Consider the following 19,309-nt stretch of genomic DNA (forward strand, 5'->3'; position numbering starts at 1 on the left):
TTCCGGACAGTCTCCTTGCCGGCACCCAGAAAGAGAACATTCCCATAGTCCAGGCGAGAGGTGATTAGTGCCTGGACTACGGTTCTCTGGGTGTCAGGAGGGAGCATCCAGATGATTTTCCTTAACCACTTGAGAATGACCGTACAAGTGGCACAGACTTTCACAACATGGTCCCTCATTGATAATTGGTCATCAAAAATGATGCCCAAATTTCGAGCAGTTCTGGAGGGCAGAGGGAGAGTGCCCATTTGGTCAGGCCAGTGAGAGGGCCCCCATAAATCACAATTTGTAACAAACAGGAGAAGCTCAGTTTTCCCTCCATTCAGTTTTAATTTGTTCTCGTACATCCAAGCAGAGATTTTACTAAGCCCGAGACGTAAGGAGGAAGGGAGGGATGTATGACTGGTGGATAATGAAAAGATTAGCTGAGCATCATCAGCATACGAGTAAATGGAGAGCCCCACTTGCTCCGCAATCGTAGCCAAAGGTCTTACGTACAGATTGAAGAGAAGGGGGCTCAAGATGGAACCCTGTGGAACCCCGTATGCTGATGTATGAGTTTTGGATGCTGATGAAGCTGAGAAAACTTGAAACGTCCTATTGCTCAGGAAACTAATAAGCCATTCTAAGGCACGATGTGAAATGCCAATAGATCTGAGGGTGTTAATAAGGATAGAGTGGGAAACCGTGTCAAATGCGGCACTTAAATCCAGCAGGATAAGTGCCACGGTTTCCCCTCTATCTACCAGATGCCAAATAGTTTCCGACACTCCCAGTAATGTAGATTCGGTGGAGAATCCTGAACGAAAACCCGACTGAGAAGGGTGTAGGATAGTATGGGCTTCGATATAATTAGTGAGTTGTTGATTAATGTGCTTCTCCAAGATTTTTGAGAAAACTGACAGAACTGAGATAGGACGGAAGTTAGCCAGATTATTCGGGTCAGCATTAGCTTTTTTTAACAGTGGTACAACCATCGCATGTTTCCATGATTGGGGAACCTTAGCCTCCCTAAGTGAGGTGTTAAGTAGCTCCAGAATAAGATTAAGTGAAGGGGAATCAAGGATAGACAGAATTTGAGGGGGGATAGGATCTAGAGGAGAACCAGATTTTATAGTACTCATGATGTTGCGTAAGGTGAGTATGGTCAAGGGGGTCCAAGCAGCAATTCCAGATTCTAAAGTACAAAGATCCGAATCCGAAGTTTGGGAATTAGACGAGGGGGGGAAAATGGTAGAAACAACTGGAATAGTGGAGGCGAAATCAGAGTAAATGTTTTCAATTTTTGAAACAAAGAAATCGGCTAAGGCATCACATTGCGTCTCATCTAAGCAGGGTGCCTTGGGTTGCTTAGTGGTGCCCGAAAGTTCTTGAACCACCTTAAACAAAGCTTTGGGGCGGTTCTGAGCATTTAGTATAGAGAGATTCACATATTCCGTTCTAGCATTTTTACAGAGGGCATGATAGCTGGATAGCGCAGCTTTATATTCTAGTTTGAGGAGGGGATCATAATTGGAGCGCCACTTCCGTTCAAGATGTTTACAGCCGGATTTAGCTATTTTAAGTTGGTCATTAAACCAGGGGGCCGGGGGGTGATGTAAATTAAATTTCTGTTTACGAAGAGGAAGGCAGGAATCAACAGCAGAGGTAAGCCAGTTATTAATGATGTCCGCCTGCGCAAGACAATCAACCTCACTAAGTGGAGTAGAGACCAAGATGGCAGAATTCAGTTTGTTCGTATCCAAGTTTTTCCAATTTCTGGTCCATCTAGGTCTAGCCGGGATAGTTGCAAAGATTGGGCCTAGTTCGATGCTGATAGAAAACTCCACAAGAAAGTGGTCAGACCAGGGAACCGGTAAAGCTGGCTTACACTCAACCGCCGCAAGTTTGGATAACACAGGATCCAGTAGATTACCTGCTTTATGAGTGGGGCCGGTGTTATGCAGGCTAATGTTGAGGGCAGCTAGGTCAGCTAGCAGAATAGAGCTACTGGGACACGCGTTGTCATTAAAATGAATGTTGAAATCTCCAAAGAGAACAAAGTTAGTTGAGTTCAGTAGCAGAGAAAGCTATATACTCAGCAAGTGAGGACGCCCATAAACCAGCTGGGCCCGGGGGGCGATAAATGAGGACACCAGACAGCGTGAAGTTGGCAGATAAAGATATTTTAAACAGCCCAGCTTCACAGTTGGGAATGTGTGGGTCCTCCCATTTACATGAATAGTGTTTTTTAAAAACGATCGCAATCCCTCCACCCTCCTTTTTTATTCTATTCCTGGAAACATAAGTATAACCATCCGGAAGAGATGCGGCAATGTCAGGACCTGAATGGTCATTTAACCAGGTTTCCGTCAAAAACAAAGCATCCGGTTGAGATGAAACCAGGAGGTCAAAAATATTTCTGCAGTGTTTAGGAAGGGATCTGCAGTTTAAGTTGATAAACTTCATTGTATTAGAGGGGAGTTTCTGTTTCTTTTTACATGAAAAAGTTGATGACGATATGTCTAACCGGGAGGGTAATGCTAAAAGGCTAAAAGAACAATCAGGACAGGAGCAGGGGGAGGATTGAGCATCCAAAGGAAAAGTGTGCGAACATTGGGGAGGTTTAAGGGCCATAAGGATATCTCTGGAGTATGTCAAGAGAGTGGCTGAGTTTTTACTAACAGGGGATGTGGCCGCTGGCCGCGTCCGGTCGCGGACGGGCGCAGATGGGCTGGACTCTGGCGCGACTCCGGCGCGCCATCGTCGCGCCCGCTGCGCTCGTCCGCTGCGCGTCGACCAGCACATCGATTAATATAGGGAGGCGGCGGTGTGCTGACTAGACCGCTCACCTCCGCTTCCGCCGGAAGTGGAAAGGGATAGAGAGACCTCCCTCCACCCACGAGCGAGGCTCGGGGAAGAACGGGGAGGGGGAAGAGCAAATTTCAAACAGTGAGTGTTACTTCTGTATTTTAAAATGCGACGTACGTAATAAAAAGTTTGCATAAACACACAAAGCCTGCTGCCGGTATCCCCCTGCCCTCTCACAGCAGAATACACACAGGAGCCGCAATGTCAAGCACTTTCGTTAAAAGAATAAAACGCTATGTGCGGAGCAACTCAATCGAGCCCCACACAGATTAAGATAATCAGAGCAACACACACGCACAATTCGGTGCAAGCACAAAGTCGTGCCCCCCGCAGAATCAGGCTTCAAAAGAATGCACAGTTGTAACGCGGTACCGACACATAGATCGTGCCCCCCGCAGAAGATCTTAAGTCAGCAGTAAATGCAAGCACGTACCCTTGTTGTTTATGTGCAAGTTTAGCTGCAGTCTGAAGGCTAATATCAAGCCTAGGCATATAGCTAGACGCAGTCCTACAGGAATACACATGGAGCATGCTGGTTGTCCATAACGGGTATCAGATTAATTTTGAAACACAATAGACTTTGGATATACTTCACTACTGTCTCGTGGATTGGGACACTTATAGTACTTTGAAATGCGACAAATGACTACTCTTAATATTGAATATTGCCATTTACTTTGGACTTCTGTGAGATATTAGCCCTGAGGAAGTCTGTGGTTTAAACCACATAGAGACGAAACACGTGTTGGCGGCTAGGACTGTTTTTGAAGAAACATAAAGAACTAAAGAATACAAAAGAAGACTAACGGTGTCGACATTCATTAAGAACTGTATATGATTATTGAGAAACATGCTCAGGATATATTCCCTTTTTTGTGCATAATGGTGTAGAAGTGGTCTACCTCTCTGGTAATAGGGGGGTGTCAATTACCGTATCCTTAGAGCAACCAGATATATTGAATTGATTTCATCACAACTCCGTGCAATTGATACTCAACCATCTTCCTCCTGTTGTATAGGGATATACCTAGTTGAGAAAACAGTGTAATAGATGTTACTCCACCTGGCCATACATATTTTAGCACACAGCCTTGTTTTAATAATAAAAGAAGACCTTGCTAAATTTAAATTATGCTGACAAAATTTCCTAAAGGCCTAACTTTGTGAAATTTTGTATTACATGATTTCACATAACTTTTTCTAAGAGAGTAAGCGCCATATGTAAAAAAAATCTCAAGGGAGATCTTTATGTAGACAAAGGGACGATCAGGATCCCAGCATTACTGTATACTGGTGAAGCTTTTTTGTTGCCCATCTATGCTAATGTTCTGAAGAAATTATTGGAAGCTTCTATTGTTTCTTGTTTCTGTGGATCAATTAGAGATCAGCACTAATTTTCGAATACATTCATGGTGATTGGGCACAAATCAACCAAGTCCAGAATATTTCATATCAAATCTCAAAATCCTTAACAAGGTCAAGAAATGTTCCTATTTGAGAGTTCCCTTTAATCACCTCAATAATTGACACCATCTCTTGACAGTCAGGAGGCAACAATTTACTAAATCTTTAGGGGTAGTATTTGATTTGGTCTCAAATTTGGGTACCATACCCTTGCTAGTCATGTTAAATATTCATAAAGCTAGACGTATGTCCACAATGAACTATAAAGCTGGGAATTGGTGTTGTGTCAATGTTTCCAAGTTAGAAACAGAAGAGAACAGGTTTCTATGACATCTTTTAGGTCTACCACATTTGACATGAAGAATTCGGTCATGTCTATTTGAAGATGTTATTAAACATCGGCCATCATTGTTATGTATAATCAGTATGGGCCATGTATAAGACTGAACTCAATAGAGCCATAATTAAAAATTGCTTATTGTTGGATGGCGTTTTGAAGATCTGTTTTATTTTTAGAACTTGACATGCCTGATTTATTCTCAAATTCTCCTCTACTGACGAAAAAGGATACGTTCTGGGAAAAAAACTGCCTTATATCACACCTAACGTAGCCACTGAACTACAAAAGTCCTCATTTAGGTCCTTTGTTTTATCGAAAACTGTTCCACCCACTGAATCATACCACACTTTAGTGCATAATGCAAGGTACTGGTTCCTGTTGACACATTTTAGACTGAGTTCTGTGCATTTTCTTCCAAACATTCCTAGGATAAGCACCAAGTTGTCAACAGCCACCTCGTCCCTGAGACTTTTCTGCACAGCCCACTATGCACTGGATCAAGTTTTATAAAAGGTCCACTCATATATGTAAACACTATATTATACCCTTGCTAAAATATTTGAATTTTGCACTGGTGAGTGCAGCTTTAGTTTACTAGCCAATGCTTTTCAATACGTACACTTGCCCAGCAAACATCTGTTTGTTAATGTTGTTAGTAGCCCCTTATCTTTTTAGGCTATTGTTTGTATTTCTCTTCATCCAAAATGTTTTTCTATGTTTTATGGATTTCAAATGATTTGTATTGTATTAACTTGATGGATTCTGTGTTGTTTTGCATCTGTATGGGTTTAAAAAGATAAACTGTATAATAATATTATATGATGATGAGGAGGAGGAGTACTGTACAGTGTTTTTTTTTTAAATAGAGTGGTATCTTGGTATTGTTTGCCTATGGAGACTAAAGTCGCTGAAGAATTTTATTTCCTGAGATGTTTGCTTTTCAGAGGTGGATACATTTGTTAATAGACAAATAATTTTCCTAATGGGAAATATATTAGGTTGATATTGAGAAGCTTTGTTGTGGTAGGAGTGATCTTTATGAATAAGATTTTTATAATGCAGAATTTATTGGCTCTGTTAATCTTGCATCCTGTGAGTTCTTTGAAAGCATAGCTACCACTACGGCTCTACTTCCAGGTCTGTTTCTGCGAAGAATATAATAACCAGGAGGAGTCCAAGGTTCCTTAGAGGTTAAAATGATGAGGTACATGTAAGGGACAGCACATTGAGAAATTTGTCATGGATTAAAGCAGGAGTGACATTGAGATTTGCTATAACTGACCTACACTGATGACCTAATACACATATTTCAGTTGATATTTGGTTTGGCTGGCTGTAGTTGGCGTGATCATTTCAACATGTTTTTCTAGGATTAGATCCAAAAGACCTGGGTATTAACATATATTCAACAGGAGCATGGTTTAAGACATTTGTGATAGAAACAGAGACCTCTGATTTATGGTGTCCAGTTTTGGAATAGCAGGACTCTAACTATTAAATAACATTGTAACTTGGATTACAAGACTAGCACCATAATTTTCACTATTATACATTGTTTTGTTATCTGATTTGATATTGGCATGCTTGGTATGAATAATATGTTGTATATATTACAGTACGGATGACAGGATACTTCTGGTTGGTTATAAGTAGATTTAATGTGAGACACAGCTGAGTACAATCCTCGCCAGCTGACCAGACCACACCAACTGACACTCATGGAATTCTCCAGGTAGAAGTCAGAACATACATAGGCATTGTGGTAGAGAGGGAACAAGAAAACACAAAGAAAGGACTAAGACAAAAGACAAGCATATTACATGAAGAATCAATGTACAACACATCTCCCTCCTTTATAGAAAAGAAAAGAAATAAAGGAAAACAAAGATTACAATACAAGAGACTGCAACGACAACCGCAAAGACAACAGAGTATTCAGAGACACAGGATGAAAAGAGAAGAGTGAGATGAAACAAGACACTCTATCAAGACATGGGTACCACACTAGAAATCCGAAATATCATTACACTCCATCCCCCTCCCTTAGAGAAACCAAAACAAGGTTTAAAAGAGAGAAAATCTATCCAACAAGGAAGGAAGCTCACGCCCACAACCTCCCCAAACACCATAGGGTAAAGACCCTATTAACCAAAGGTAGGCATAAACATAGACCTTTGGGAGAGACACAACATACCTCAGGATAGATAACCTGGGAACTAATATAGGTATTTATCACTCACCAACACCACACCCTTCATTGTAGGCTACACCGCATGACAGCACAGGATGGTTAACCTGGAGATTGACTAACTTCCAATACTATCTCTCCAAAGAAGGGTACAACACAGAGTTCAAACCCTGAAACCAAACCTACAGCATGCCCTACAAAGGGTATACCATGGGTACCAACAGGCCCCACACCCTCCCCAAAGAAGGGTACACCAATGGGTAAAAACACCGCCATAGGAAAGTACAACAACAACAAAATTCAATACACTTTCCTCGCTAACCCCAATAACACAGGGTTCGCACCCTGGAACTTATACACCAACATCCAACATGACCTACATAGGGTATACCATGGGTACTAACTGGCCCCACACCCTTCCCAAAGAAGGGTACACCATTGGGTAAAATGCACCGCCATGTGAAAGTAGAGCCACAAAACACTTAGCACACTGACCCCCAAAACGCATGTTTTACATAGGGTATACCAAGGGAACCAACAGGCCCCACACCCTCCCCAAGGGAGGGTACACCATTGGGTAAAATGCACCGCCATAGGAAAGTAGAGCCACACCAGCTCTTAAAACACATTCCACACTGACCCCCAAAACACTCAAAAGGATTCTACATAGGGTATACCGTGGGTGCCAACAGGCCCCACACCCTCCCCAAAGGAGGGTACACTATTGGGTAAAAGACACCGCCATGGGAAAGTAGAAGTAGAGCCACACCAGCTCTCAAAACACATTCCACACTGATCCCCAAAACACTCAAAAGGCTGAACACAGCAGGAAAAACATATAAGCCCTCCTAAATAGAGTACATCAGAGGAGATAACCCTGCAGACTAGAATGGGGCACCAGATATCCTCATAATAAACAAAACAGGAAAACAGACCCAAGGAACCGTCATCACATAACTGGTGTTGAACTAGTTCAGGCATTCTCGTATCACAATCATGCAACAATTACTAACAAACTCAGTGACCTAACCACCAACAATACAACAAAACAGGGTGACAACAATTCATACACTAACACGCCCTACATAGAGTATCCCATGGGAACCAACCGGCCCCACCCCCTTCCCAAAGAAGGGTACACCATTGGGTAAAAGACACCGCCATGGGGAAAGAACAGCCACACACTTTCCACATTGACCCCCAATATTCAAGCTACAACAAAAGTTGCACAAGGTTCACACCTTGGAATTTACACCAACACGCTCTACGTAGAATATACCATGGGAACCAACCGGCCCCACCCCCTCCCCAAAGGAGGGTACACCACCCCCTCCCCAAAGAAGGGTACACCAATGGGTAAAACACACCGCCATGGGAAAGAACAGCCACACACTTTCCACATTGACCCCCAAAATACAAGCTAATGAGCTACTTAACAACAAGACACAACAGCTCATAGTCCTGGTTCCTCTCAGAACCTCTCCCTGGTTCCTCTCAGAACCTCTCTGTAATAACTCGCTGTCACAAATCCTTAGACCTGGAAGATCTTGAAACTCTTCAGTCTCAAATTTACTTCTTGGAATCGTTCCAACATGGATTCCTCACCTTGCTTCAGTGACATGCTTCAGGACTCACAGTCCTAATTCGGATTTTACTAAGTTTTGAAGTCACCATCAGAACAATTTCTTTCCCGGCCACATGACAGTAAACTTCGTCCTCTCCCAGCTGGACACTGAAATCCAAGACTTTTTTTTTTAGTCCCGAGACACACATCGACCTTTTCCCGTAACTAACTCGGATTCTTCATCAACATTATGGACCTACAGTCCAGAGACTCACTTACAACTTGCTGACCGGAGTCTCTCATTTGGGACCATTGTCCCCTATTATAGACCTACCAACAAGAGACTCACTTGGGACTTGCCATCCCGAGTCTCTCCAGGAACCTTTTCCCATTGCCGAATTTATTGTCCAGCGACTCACCGTGGACTTGCTGTTTAGAGTCTTTTCAGGGACCTTTGTCCCCCCCCGTTGCGGACTTACAGTCCAAAGACTCACCTGAGACTTACTGTCTAGAGTCTCTCCAGGAACCATTGTCCCCATTGCGAACTAACTGTCCTGAGTCCCATTTGGGACTTATGATCTCCGTCGCATACTTTTGTCCATGTTCTCCAACTTGGTACAGAAACATTACGCTCCATTTTACCTACGTCCTTTAGGATTTTCCGCATACTTTTCTCTTTGTTTTTTTTTTTTTTTTTTATAAACTCCATGTACTATTAGATATTAACTTTTCTCTACTGACACTCATGGAATTCTCCAGGTAGAAGTCAGAACATACATAGGCATTGTGGTAGAGAGGGAACAAGAAAAGCAACAAAAGACAAGCATATTACATGAAGAATCAATGTACAACATAATACCATAACTATCAGAAGATTGGAGCCTTTTGTGAGCAGATGTAGCTCTTTTTATTGTATGTTTCATTGTTTTGATCAGAGGTTTTGAGTTGTAAATTGGAATGCAACTTTAAAGAGTGATTATCTATCTGGGAGTCCGTCTCTACGACTACATCTAACAATGCTGTAGGAGAAGTGATGAGATATATATACCTGGAGTATCTTTCTGTCATTCCAAAATAGGCTGTTTTGAGTAGCTGCATAGACTAAAACAACCCGTAGTGCAAGGTACAAAACATAAATAGCAGCAAATAAAGTAAGTGTAATAGCTGCACAAGCATACCTTTTTCCAACAATACTTAATCCTAGGCCTTTTCCTGGTTTCTTCTGAAGCTCAACAGTCAGCATATCATACATATCCTCCTCTTTGTACTGGGCCTCATCTCTGTATACAGTGAGGCGGACCTTCTGTGGTGTTTGCCTCAGTACATTTATGGCTTCATCGTGTGTTGCATTCCTTAAGTCAATTCCATTAACCTGCAATAGATTGCAAGTTATTTATCAAGCTGTTTAGTAAAGGCCTTGCAGAACCTAAATCAAATGTTCATGCAAATTATTTAAATTAGTTGTACATAATTAAAGAGCAACACACCTCCAGAATCTGATCTCCAGCCCAGAGTCTTCCATCCTTTGACGCAGCTCCTTCCTCATAAACTTCATGAATAATGATTGCTCCCTAAGATTTAGAAGGAAAAGAAAAAACAACACACCTTTCACTATCAAATATAAAGTACTCAGTTTGCCTTTTTACATTGTAATATCAACAACTTTTCTTTCTTCACACGTCAGGCAGACAAGACTGACATTGGCGGCTGCTGTAGAAGATACAAATATTTTAAAATAGCAAATAATGAAAACCTTGCACTGTTCTGGCTCTTGTCACAAGATTATTTATGGCCCTAAAGTGTCTCATCCTGAATTGCGATAACAGCCGCGGCCCATGCAGGTAAGAGCGGTGGGGCCGGGTGGAGGGGGGTTTATTCGGACAGATGACCATGAGGGAAAATTGAATAAATAATTAATTTTCCCTTATGATCGTCTGTCGAAACCCCCTCAAACCCCCTCCCCCACCCCACCTGGCCCTACCGCTCTTACCTGCATTGGCTGCAGCTGTGCGATTATATAAATCTGATTTATATCAAAGTTAAACCAAAAATGGTCTGGAAGTTGCTGGTTGTCAGGGAAAGTAAAGTGGTCAGCAACATTAGAAATTTCAGACATAATGCCATACTGTTTACTTCGCCCAATAAAAAGTTCTGTCTTCAACCTCCTCCGCTGCCTAGTTCCATTCCTAATTCCCAATTCTACTAAAACCAGGCTGGCTAGTTTAATTTGAAAACATAAGAGACATATTGCTATCTTTCAAACTGGTCTGCCATTTACATTGTTTGGTGATAACGTTATGTGCCAAACACACGGGTAAACCAGTGTATCTTATATTCTGAAAGTGACACTTCTCAGAGTACCTTCACAAAGAATCAACTGATATAACATGGGGCATGCCCGGTAAAGTGCGGCCCATACCTGTATCACTGAGAGTGACAGATGGGGGTTGAACTATAAGACACCAAATCTTATGACAAAGATTACCTGGAATGAGAAGGGCCACTCTTCCTCTTTGACCCCCACCATTTGCCTTGGACTGAAAACTGATCCACAGGTCCAGGGACCTAAGGATGGGACTAGAGTGGTGTGCACTTCTGGAGACGAAATACCCAAGGGTCTACCTGGCTAAGAGACAACTGCCACACAGACCAACGGAGGAGGGTGGACCTTGGGCTGAGCAGCTGGCCTGCTAGATCATGTTTTACCAACCTCTTGACTTCCAAATTCAGTCCTGAATAACAAAAATCTTCTTGGGTGTGTGTGTGTGTGTGTGTGTGGGGGGGGGGGGGGGGGGAGGGGGGGTGTATTTCCTAATCCTGATAGTGAGGCTATAAACTCTCGCTTAGAGGATTCCCTTGGGGGTTATTGTGACTGGAACTGAGGCCAGTATAAGCAGCAGATCCAATTGAAGTGCAGACCTTCAAACCTTCGGGGCCAGCCAAATGTGGTTCCAATGAATTAGGAACCTAGGCAGCACTCCTCCTCTGGACTGGACAGCGTTAGCAAGCTTTCCTGCTCACTCTTACTTCACACTCCCTTTCTTGCTGCCCAACGTCAGTCAAGATGGAGCAGGACAAACCCACCCTCAACAGCAGTCAAGAGAAAATTAATATATTCATGACAATATCAAAGATCAAGGCATCCCGATCTGTGGAGGGAGTGCAAGTACCACAACCAGAGATCACAGACGACACATAGTTCTCAATTGCAGTGATAACCCAAGTGACCCAAATGTCCAGGTCGGCACTAGATTTTAAAATGGTTGTATTGGGGATGGTTGTTGCCCTCCTCAGACAGTCCCTGTGAAATGTCATAGACCGAGAGACTGATGCAGAGGGCTAGATTTGAAAGCTTGAACAATCGGCGAAAGACCTCAGAACATCTATGCAGCATCTACCACTAAGTCAAAGACACTGGAGGAACTGGCTAGAGAGCACATAGGGCACCACCCGAAGAAATAACCTTCACTTTATTGGATTTCAGCTGGAGAGCAGACATGTAAAGGCGCACTAGAGATTTCATCCAGCGTCCAAATAGCAAGACTGTGTATATAGCACTTTTTCTCAGCTTCCTTGTATTCTTTCCTCCAATTTTGCTCAAGGGACTTGCAGGTAAGTTTCTGTTTCCTTAGATCCTCTGTGTACCATGGGGCCATTGGTAGAGATCTTTTAGGAAACAGAACTTTTATTGGGTAATTTATTACAGACTGTTTCCACCCAATTAGTATAATAGGTAGTGGTCTCCTCTATTCCTGTGGGTACTGACCAGCAGTTGAATTAAGCGCAACTTATAGTTCAGCACCTTCAATTTTGTCCCAAGCCCTGCATTTGATTTGTCTCTTAGGGCCCTCCCTACCCATACAGTACACAGGAAGGGCCAACTCAAATTGTACAGCTGAGGGGTCAGTCCAGGTGAGAGGCAGCAAAGGCGCAAAGCAGAGTTGTGGATGGTTTGAAAAAATTCCATCCAGAGTGTGCCCTTATGAAACTGAGATTCAACACCACCTCCTGGGTCGGAGGAGATTTAACACCACCTCCGACCCAGTTATATGAGGGAGCACTGAATGAGGTAACTGTAGGGGTGTCTACATTTTGGGGTATGGTTCTGGTCCCACAGCATCTTTATGTTTACTTGAGATACATGATAATGATGCTAGTGAATAAAGACAAAGGTAGTATTCATACTAGCTTGACAATTGGATGTATTTTTTCGTGTGATATGCACACTAAATGGTCCACAGCCACTAGGAATATACCAGTGTTTTTCCTGTGTGTCCAAAGGTAGGGAAGCTGGGATTTATAGCAAATAAGGGTTCAGTCATTAGAGTAATAAATATAATGCACTTTTTTTCTCAGTCATTAGTGACATTATATTTAACATATACAGGCAGAATAACAGAAGATCTATGTTGCCCAGTGTCATTTTCACAGTGTAGTTTATTGGCATAGGGGAACACTTAGTAGCCACTGTAAACCCAAAGTCAGTAGTGAAAATGTACACTGAAGGGCCAGGTTTTTTAATACAAGTGTTCTTATTCATGATTTGAGTATAATTGTCATGGAATTTGAAATTCCAAAATGTTGGGTCCTGGTGGAAGAGATAAGAATGAGGACACAAGGGCTGATGAGAAGGCGTCTGAAGCTGTGTTGGACTGGACACACAAAAGCAGGAAGCCAGTAATCCATATTATTGCAACCCTGAAGGGGTGTTCAGACATGAGTATGTGGGCCCTGGGAACAGGAAGAGAATATATCCAGGTGGACAAGGCAATGCACATGAGAGGGAACATTTAGAGGAAGGGGGTCAATGGGGAAGGTCAGAGGATTAAACAGGCACAGGCTGGTCCCACCAAAGTTGCGAGAAACATGGAATCTGTTCAGATGCTGCATAATGAGGTCAGCCCAAAGAGGAACAGCCAGTTGTTCAAGGTCATCCAGAGTATTATGTACATGCTTCTTATTGTCAGAAAAAAAGAAGTTAAAACATTTCCAAAATGTTCTCCTACTTCAAATTAATTTGGCATTTAGATTGGAAGACAAATGAACAAGTTACATGTCTTCAGGAATGAACTTTCAGGTGGATACTCTAACTGCAAATACTTTGAGAATATTCCTCAGGCATCAGACTTGATCCGGACAATTTAACGTAGTATTCCTGAGCTCCGGTAGGTGGCACAGTGCAGCTCTGCGTCAATGCCATTCTGCTTTGGAAGTGAGGACAGGAGCTCCATATAAGCACCACCCATGCGTGCTGACATCAGTTGCTTTTGTTTGTGAGGGTCTGTCACAGTCATTGATTTGCAATACCCTGATCGAACCCTGATGACAGCTTCCCTTTCACACTGGTGCAATTTTTAAAAACATATTCTTGAAAAGACAACTGAGTAGCTCTGGTTCTGCATCTGAATGCGCAACAAGAAAGCAACTGATGTCCGCGCTCATAGGAGGAGGTTATATGAGGCTCTGCTTATCACTTGAAGAGAAGAACAATGGCAGCACACAGACAAACAATGACACCTGCCAACGCACTGGAGTACTGCTTTTAAGTTTCCGGATCTAGTTTGACACCTAAGAAATATTCACAAGGACAGGACTCTGCGATTCGAAGAATCCATCAGAAAAAGTGTATTTATTTGAAGAATGTGGATCCAGATCTTCTTAGCAATTATATGATCATTCCCAATAATATATGTGTAGATTATGAACATCTAAAAGAATACAGAGCAGGCATTTCCCCTGCTTTTTAGTCACCTAAATACTTTCTTTTAACATTTATATTTTGTTTGTGGAAACCTCATTCAACTCCGTACAGATATAGACTAAAGGGGTCTACTGGATATCAGTGTTTCCATGTTGACGAGACTGTTTACAAGTCTAAAATGTTCGGCTGGGTGTGTACTTAGATTTAGCAATGGCTCACCAGTAGCTTCCTCGATTTAAAGATCACTTTAGGGTAAACTGACATCCCCTGTGTGTACGGACATACTTTAAGTGGGCATTAACACATATTGATTTATTCTCAGATCCACAGGTCTTGTAAGACAAAAGATCTGGAATTAGGACATGTTTGTCTTCTTGTGGGAGTGATACTGTGCACATCATTTAGTTCAGCAAGAGAGTTGACATCCTTATAGATACTATCACTTTGTGCAACTGATTCTTTTTATTATCACCACAGAAATGATTTAAAAAAAGGGAATTAATACATCAATTTTGTTAAAAAATTATTTATGCTTAAGGCAATACGTTTGGTTTAAATTAAGATATTTTTAGTACATAAAACACCAAAACTTTAATTTTTTTGCAGGAGGACACAACATGATTATATGCCCCATTTTATAACAGTGAATAATGTAGTACACATTACTCACCAATAAAGTGTCTGCTCCTCCAACTATGCTCAATCCGAGGCCTGTACGTCCCTTGGAGATATCAATAGTAGTCTCACAACCAGGAATAATGGGACAAGTGGACGGGTTTGATGCTAATGTAGCTGGTGTAGAGGATCTGCTAGCACCTGGAAATGAACCCATACAATACATTAGCTTACAACAAAAATTACGTATTATTCTAGATATAATATGAGCTACAGGTGAACATAGTAAAAAGACTGACCAGGTACATATATTACATACATTTCTTTCCCTATATTGCATTTTCTTTGCACAGAATGATGAAGGCTTTGTAAGATATTCTATTTCAATGTATATGTGTAGGAAAGTGTCCCTTTTGACGTAGTCATCCCCACTTTTTGACTGGTAGATGATGCAATTTTAACAGGAAGTGCACCGGATTACTGCTAACCAGGTCCCCAGTGCCAGATCTCTTTTCCTAAATGTGAGAAAGTGCCATCTTTCTTGCATGGTATGCTCCCAATTTTTGCTGAATTGCTGATGTGCTTTGACTGAGTGTGCCCTGGACTCCTGCCAATCAGGTGCCCAGGGCCTGTGTTCCATCCCTAAAACTGTATTGAAGCTAAAACCCAATTGGCATCTCTGGCCACATGTCAGCCCCTGGTAAATGGTACCATAGGTACCCAGAGCATTGTGACCTAAATCAGTCACCCCTCTAGCTGGGTGCCCAATGCCAGTGGTGTGGGCACAGGTGCATGAGCCCTGTGCCCCTTCAGTACCCAGGGCCATTCCTGCGCACTGTAAGTGCAGTGATGCCATTAAGAGTATATGGTGCTGGGAGGTTGTCATTACGAACTCCACAGCCCCACAATGGCTACAGTGAAGACTGACAAGTTTGATATCAAACTTCTCAGCACATTAAACCCACACTGATGCCAGTGTGGGATTTAATGTAAAATGCACTGCAGAGGGCATCTTAGCGATGCCCCCTGAAACGTAACCTACAATCCATGTCTTGTCTGAGAGGCTGCCTAGGCTGCCACACAGCAGACATGTTGCTGGACCCCTCGGTGGAGAGCCCCGCGCTCTCCTTGGCCTGCAACAATGCACATCCTGGGCGAGGTGCTACTCCGCAAAAATGGGCAGGGGGAAGCTTCAAAGGCATGCCGCTTTTGTGAGCTTCCCCAGGCCACTTGCTGTACTCAGCAGCTGGCCTCCACCAGTTCTGACCCCCACTCTGGAGGGAAGACTGGCGTACCAGCCTGTGCCAACTCCACCCTTCAGGTGGGAGAGGCGAGGTAAAGCACGACTCTGGGCTACTGCCATCTTGAGGATGGGGAGCCCTATCCACTCACAGCTAGGCTCCTGCCCCCCTCTCACAGGAGAGGAGAAGGATAGGGAGTGTACCCACCCCAAGACAGGGACACACTGGTCCCTGCCCTCACCCTACCTGTAACGCCCCTAAATTTAGTATTTAGGGGCACCCTGAACCTTCCTTCCTCAGATCCCAATTTCGAAACAAGAAAGAAGACCAAGAAGAAGAAGACCTGCCGTGCAGCTACTAACAAGAGGACGAGACCATCTGACTTGGCCCCAGCCCTACAGGCCTGTTGATCCTTGAACCTGCTCCTGCTAAATCCCGGCGTCTCCTGTGGACAGGAACCTCGGGAAGCCCAGAGGACCTGCCTGCCTTGACCCTCTTAGAGACTGGGACTCCCATGAGTAGTGGTTCTGCTCAAACAGCAATACCCCTGGTGCCAGCCAGGAACCGCGAATCCAGCCCACTCTGCACCCGTCGAGCGTGACTTTTGCCCGAGTGGACAAAGACCCTGAGGACGTCCCCAAGGCAATTCTGTCCTGGAATCCAGTGCCCAAGGACCCTCCTCGACGACCCAGATGACGCCTGCAGCCTCAGAACCAGGGACCCCACCAACCGCGACCAGCTGAGGGTAAGATTTCCCGACGCCAAAAGACCCCCCGGCACCTTGTGCCCAACTCCGGGGTGCCTACCTATCCTCCAAGATCCCAACTTACCCCTCAAAGTGTTGGTCGCTCCAGAAGATCCTCCGTCCCCGAGCCTGCAGCATTTGTTCCTTTTTCAAGGTCTCCATTGAATAACATTGAGCGCCCGACAGCTCAAAAGCACCCTGCACCCAGACGCCCGAGTGCCCCTGGGAGTGCAACCTTTGTCCTATCCTACTTCCCCATTTGCCCTGAGCAAGTGACCAGGAGCCTAGCTCCCCCTGCCGCGTGGCCTGCTAGCCAGCAGCCACCAACCGAAGGCCCCCTGCCTCTAATTGGATAACATTGGGCCTAACTACCTCTGCACCCGGCAGCCCCTGTGCCGCTGAGGGTGTACCAACTATACCTACCTGACCCTGGGAGACCCTTGAGTCTATGCCCAGAACCTTAACTCTACCAGTCGAGTACTTACGTAAAAGCCAATAACTCCTTTTTCTTCCATAGGCTAACATTGACTGGTTTCACTTGGAAATTCTTCTAAGTGTGGAGTTTTGGAACTTTAAAACATTCATCCAAAATCAGCCGAACAATGAATTCCGATTTACTCACCTGTTGTGAGAAAGTGGCTCTATATATACTGGACTGGAAGGAAGTACAGTATGTATAGAGTCCACCAACCCCAGAGGTATAACAGAGGTTAAAGTCAGAACTGACCTTACTCTCCAAAGTGGTAGCTTGGTCGAGCAGTAAGGCAGTACCAGAGGACAGTGTAAAGCATTTGATGTACACACTCAGTAAGCAAAAGGTTTCCCACACTCAAGGACTGAACTCCAGGCCAATTGTTTGTATATCCAAAGATATGTTTGTTTTATTTTTAGAACCAACAGTTATAAAAATATACATTTCAAGTTACGAGTATTCTCATGTAAATAAGTTTGTACATACAATAATCACAGGTTAGCTAATAGCAATACAGTTCTGAAACACACTCTAGCATTGAGCTCAATGGGTTTTCATAGGAAAGTACAGTTGATTACTGTATGGATTACTTTGGTAGTTCCAGGACTAGATCTTGGATTCAGTCCTGGGGTCTAAGCTGAAACCAGATTAGCAAAAACGTTTTAGTTACAGTGATGATTTTTCCTGGATATAAAGCTGTTTGAAAAGTTCACACTTAGAAACTTTTCGAGGTGATTCTCACAATGTTATTCAATGGGAGGAAATTCAGGTTACAGGTAAAGTACGATCGCGTTACTTTTGTAACCCAGCACTAGTCTCCTAGGGCCAGCACTGGGGGCTTAACTCAAAACAGGTAGGTAATTGTGTTTCAGTATTTCGTACAATTTTTAAAGAATATTTGCAGTTTTCAAAAGTAGACAGAAGAAATTTCATAGAAAAGCAGACAATGGGTTCCTATGGAGAAAATACAGGTACTAGTAAACCCGCTAGGGATTACTTTCGTGGTTCAGTACTGGGCTGAAAGGTACTGCACTGGCTTCTCTCCTGATCACAGGTGAGTATTTTCGGATCCGGACTTTGGCTGATTTGATAGGAATATTTTCAGTTTTTGATCTGTGCTCTGGTTTGAACACACACCAGTCTAGGGATACCCAGCATGGCTGCATGGGTTACTTGCTCAACTTCAGCCCAGGCTGAGGTCTCCAGGTCATTTCCAAGCAGACAGTCAGCTGGCAATTGTGGTGAGACCACTACCAGTTTCAGGCCAGTAACCTCCCCCCATCCTAATGTTACCATAGCTAGGGGCATTGGGTGGTAATGCTGTCAGCATTGGTGACTGGGTAAGTTTTCCCAATCAGGTATTGCTCTGGGGAAAGCAGCTTTTCCCTTACCATGGGAACCTGTATCCCTCAGGGCTTCTAATCTTGTTCCATTGATGGAGGGGTATTTCATATATTTGTTACAGTTGGTTGGCCACCCAACCACACTGGCAACCTCCATATTCCCCAAGCACACTAGACTAGCTTGAGTGTATTCCCAGATTTGCTCTGGGCACTCCTCTAATCCCATCTGTATATTTACTGTCCCTGGAGTAGCTGGAATAGGTGCCTTAGGGGTTTTGTTGTAGGGGCAGTTCTTGTCTACAGTTAAATGTCCCAACTTCTTACAGTTGTTACAATAGGCCTTGTTAGGATCAAATTTTCTTCCCCTAAAGGGCAGAGGCACATAGGGAGTAGATTGGGACCCACCCCCTGAACAGGTTTTTGGGGTCCTTTGGAAGACTCAGACTTTTTATCTGGGGGGATTCTCACCACCTTTCCCCTGGGGGGGTTTTGTGGCCACTTTCTTTTGATCACCCCCAGTGGCTGTCCTTGTCGCCCTAGTCTTGACCCAGTGGTCTGCCTTCTGTCCCAATTCTTGGGGAGAAATTAGACCTAGGTCTACCAAATGCTGATGTAACTTTTCATTTGTGCAATTACTCAAAATGTGTTCCTTCATAAACAAATTATACAATCCAGTAAGGTCATGGACATTGTGTCCAGTTAACCAACCATCCAGTGTCTTTACTGAGTAGTCTACAAAATCTATCCAGGATTGGGTCTGAGTTTTGTGAGCCCCCCTGAACCTAATTCTGTACTTCTCAGTAGTGAGTCCAAATCCCTCAATCAGAGTCTTCTTCGTGAGGCCAT

General features: G+C 43.5%; 1 protein-coding gene across 7 annotated transcripts in view; it reads right to left on the reverse strand.

Moving 5' to 3' along the window:
- MPDZ (multiple PDZ domain crumbs cell polarity complex component) overlaps window positions 1–19,309 on the reverse strand; it is an 832,961-nt gene that overhangs the window by 107,554 nt on the left and 706,098 nt on the right. For all 7 annotated transcript variants that reach the window (XM_078675896.1, XM_078675898.1, XM_078675897.1 and 4 more), the window contains 3 exons: window positions 14,718–14,863; window positions 9,834–9,917; window positions 9,525–9,718 (listed from right to left, as the gene is read on the reverse strand). In XM_078675896.1, the coding sequence (XP_078532022.1) occupies window positions 9,525–9,718; window positions 9,834–9,917; window positions 14,718–14,863 (424 nt within the window). The remainder of the gene's footprint in view (window positions 1–9,524; window positions 9,719–9,833; window positions 9,918–14,717; window positions 14,864–19,309) is intronic.

Source organism: Lissotriton helveticus, chromosome 2_1, assembly GCF_964261635.1.
Source record: "Lissotriton helveticus chromosome 2_1, aLisHel1.1, whole genome shotgun sequence".
In the NCBI taxonomy this organism is placed as follows: Eukaryota; Metazoa; Chordata; class Amphibia; order Caudata; family Salamandridae; genus Lissotriton; species Lissotriton helveticus.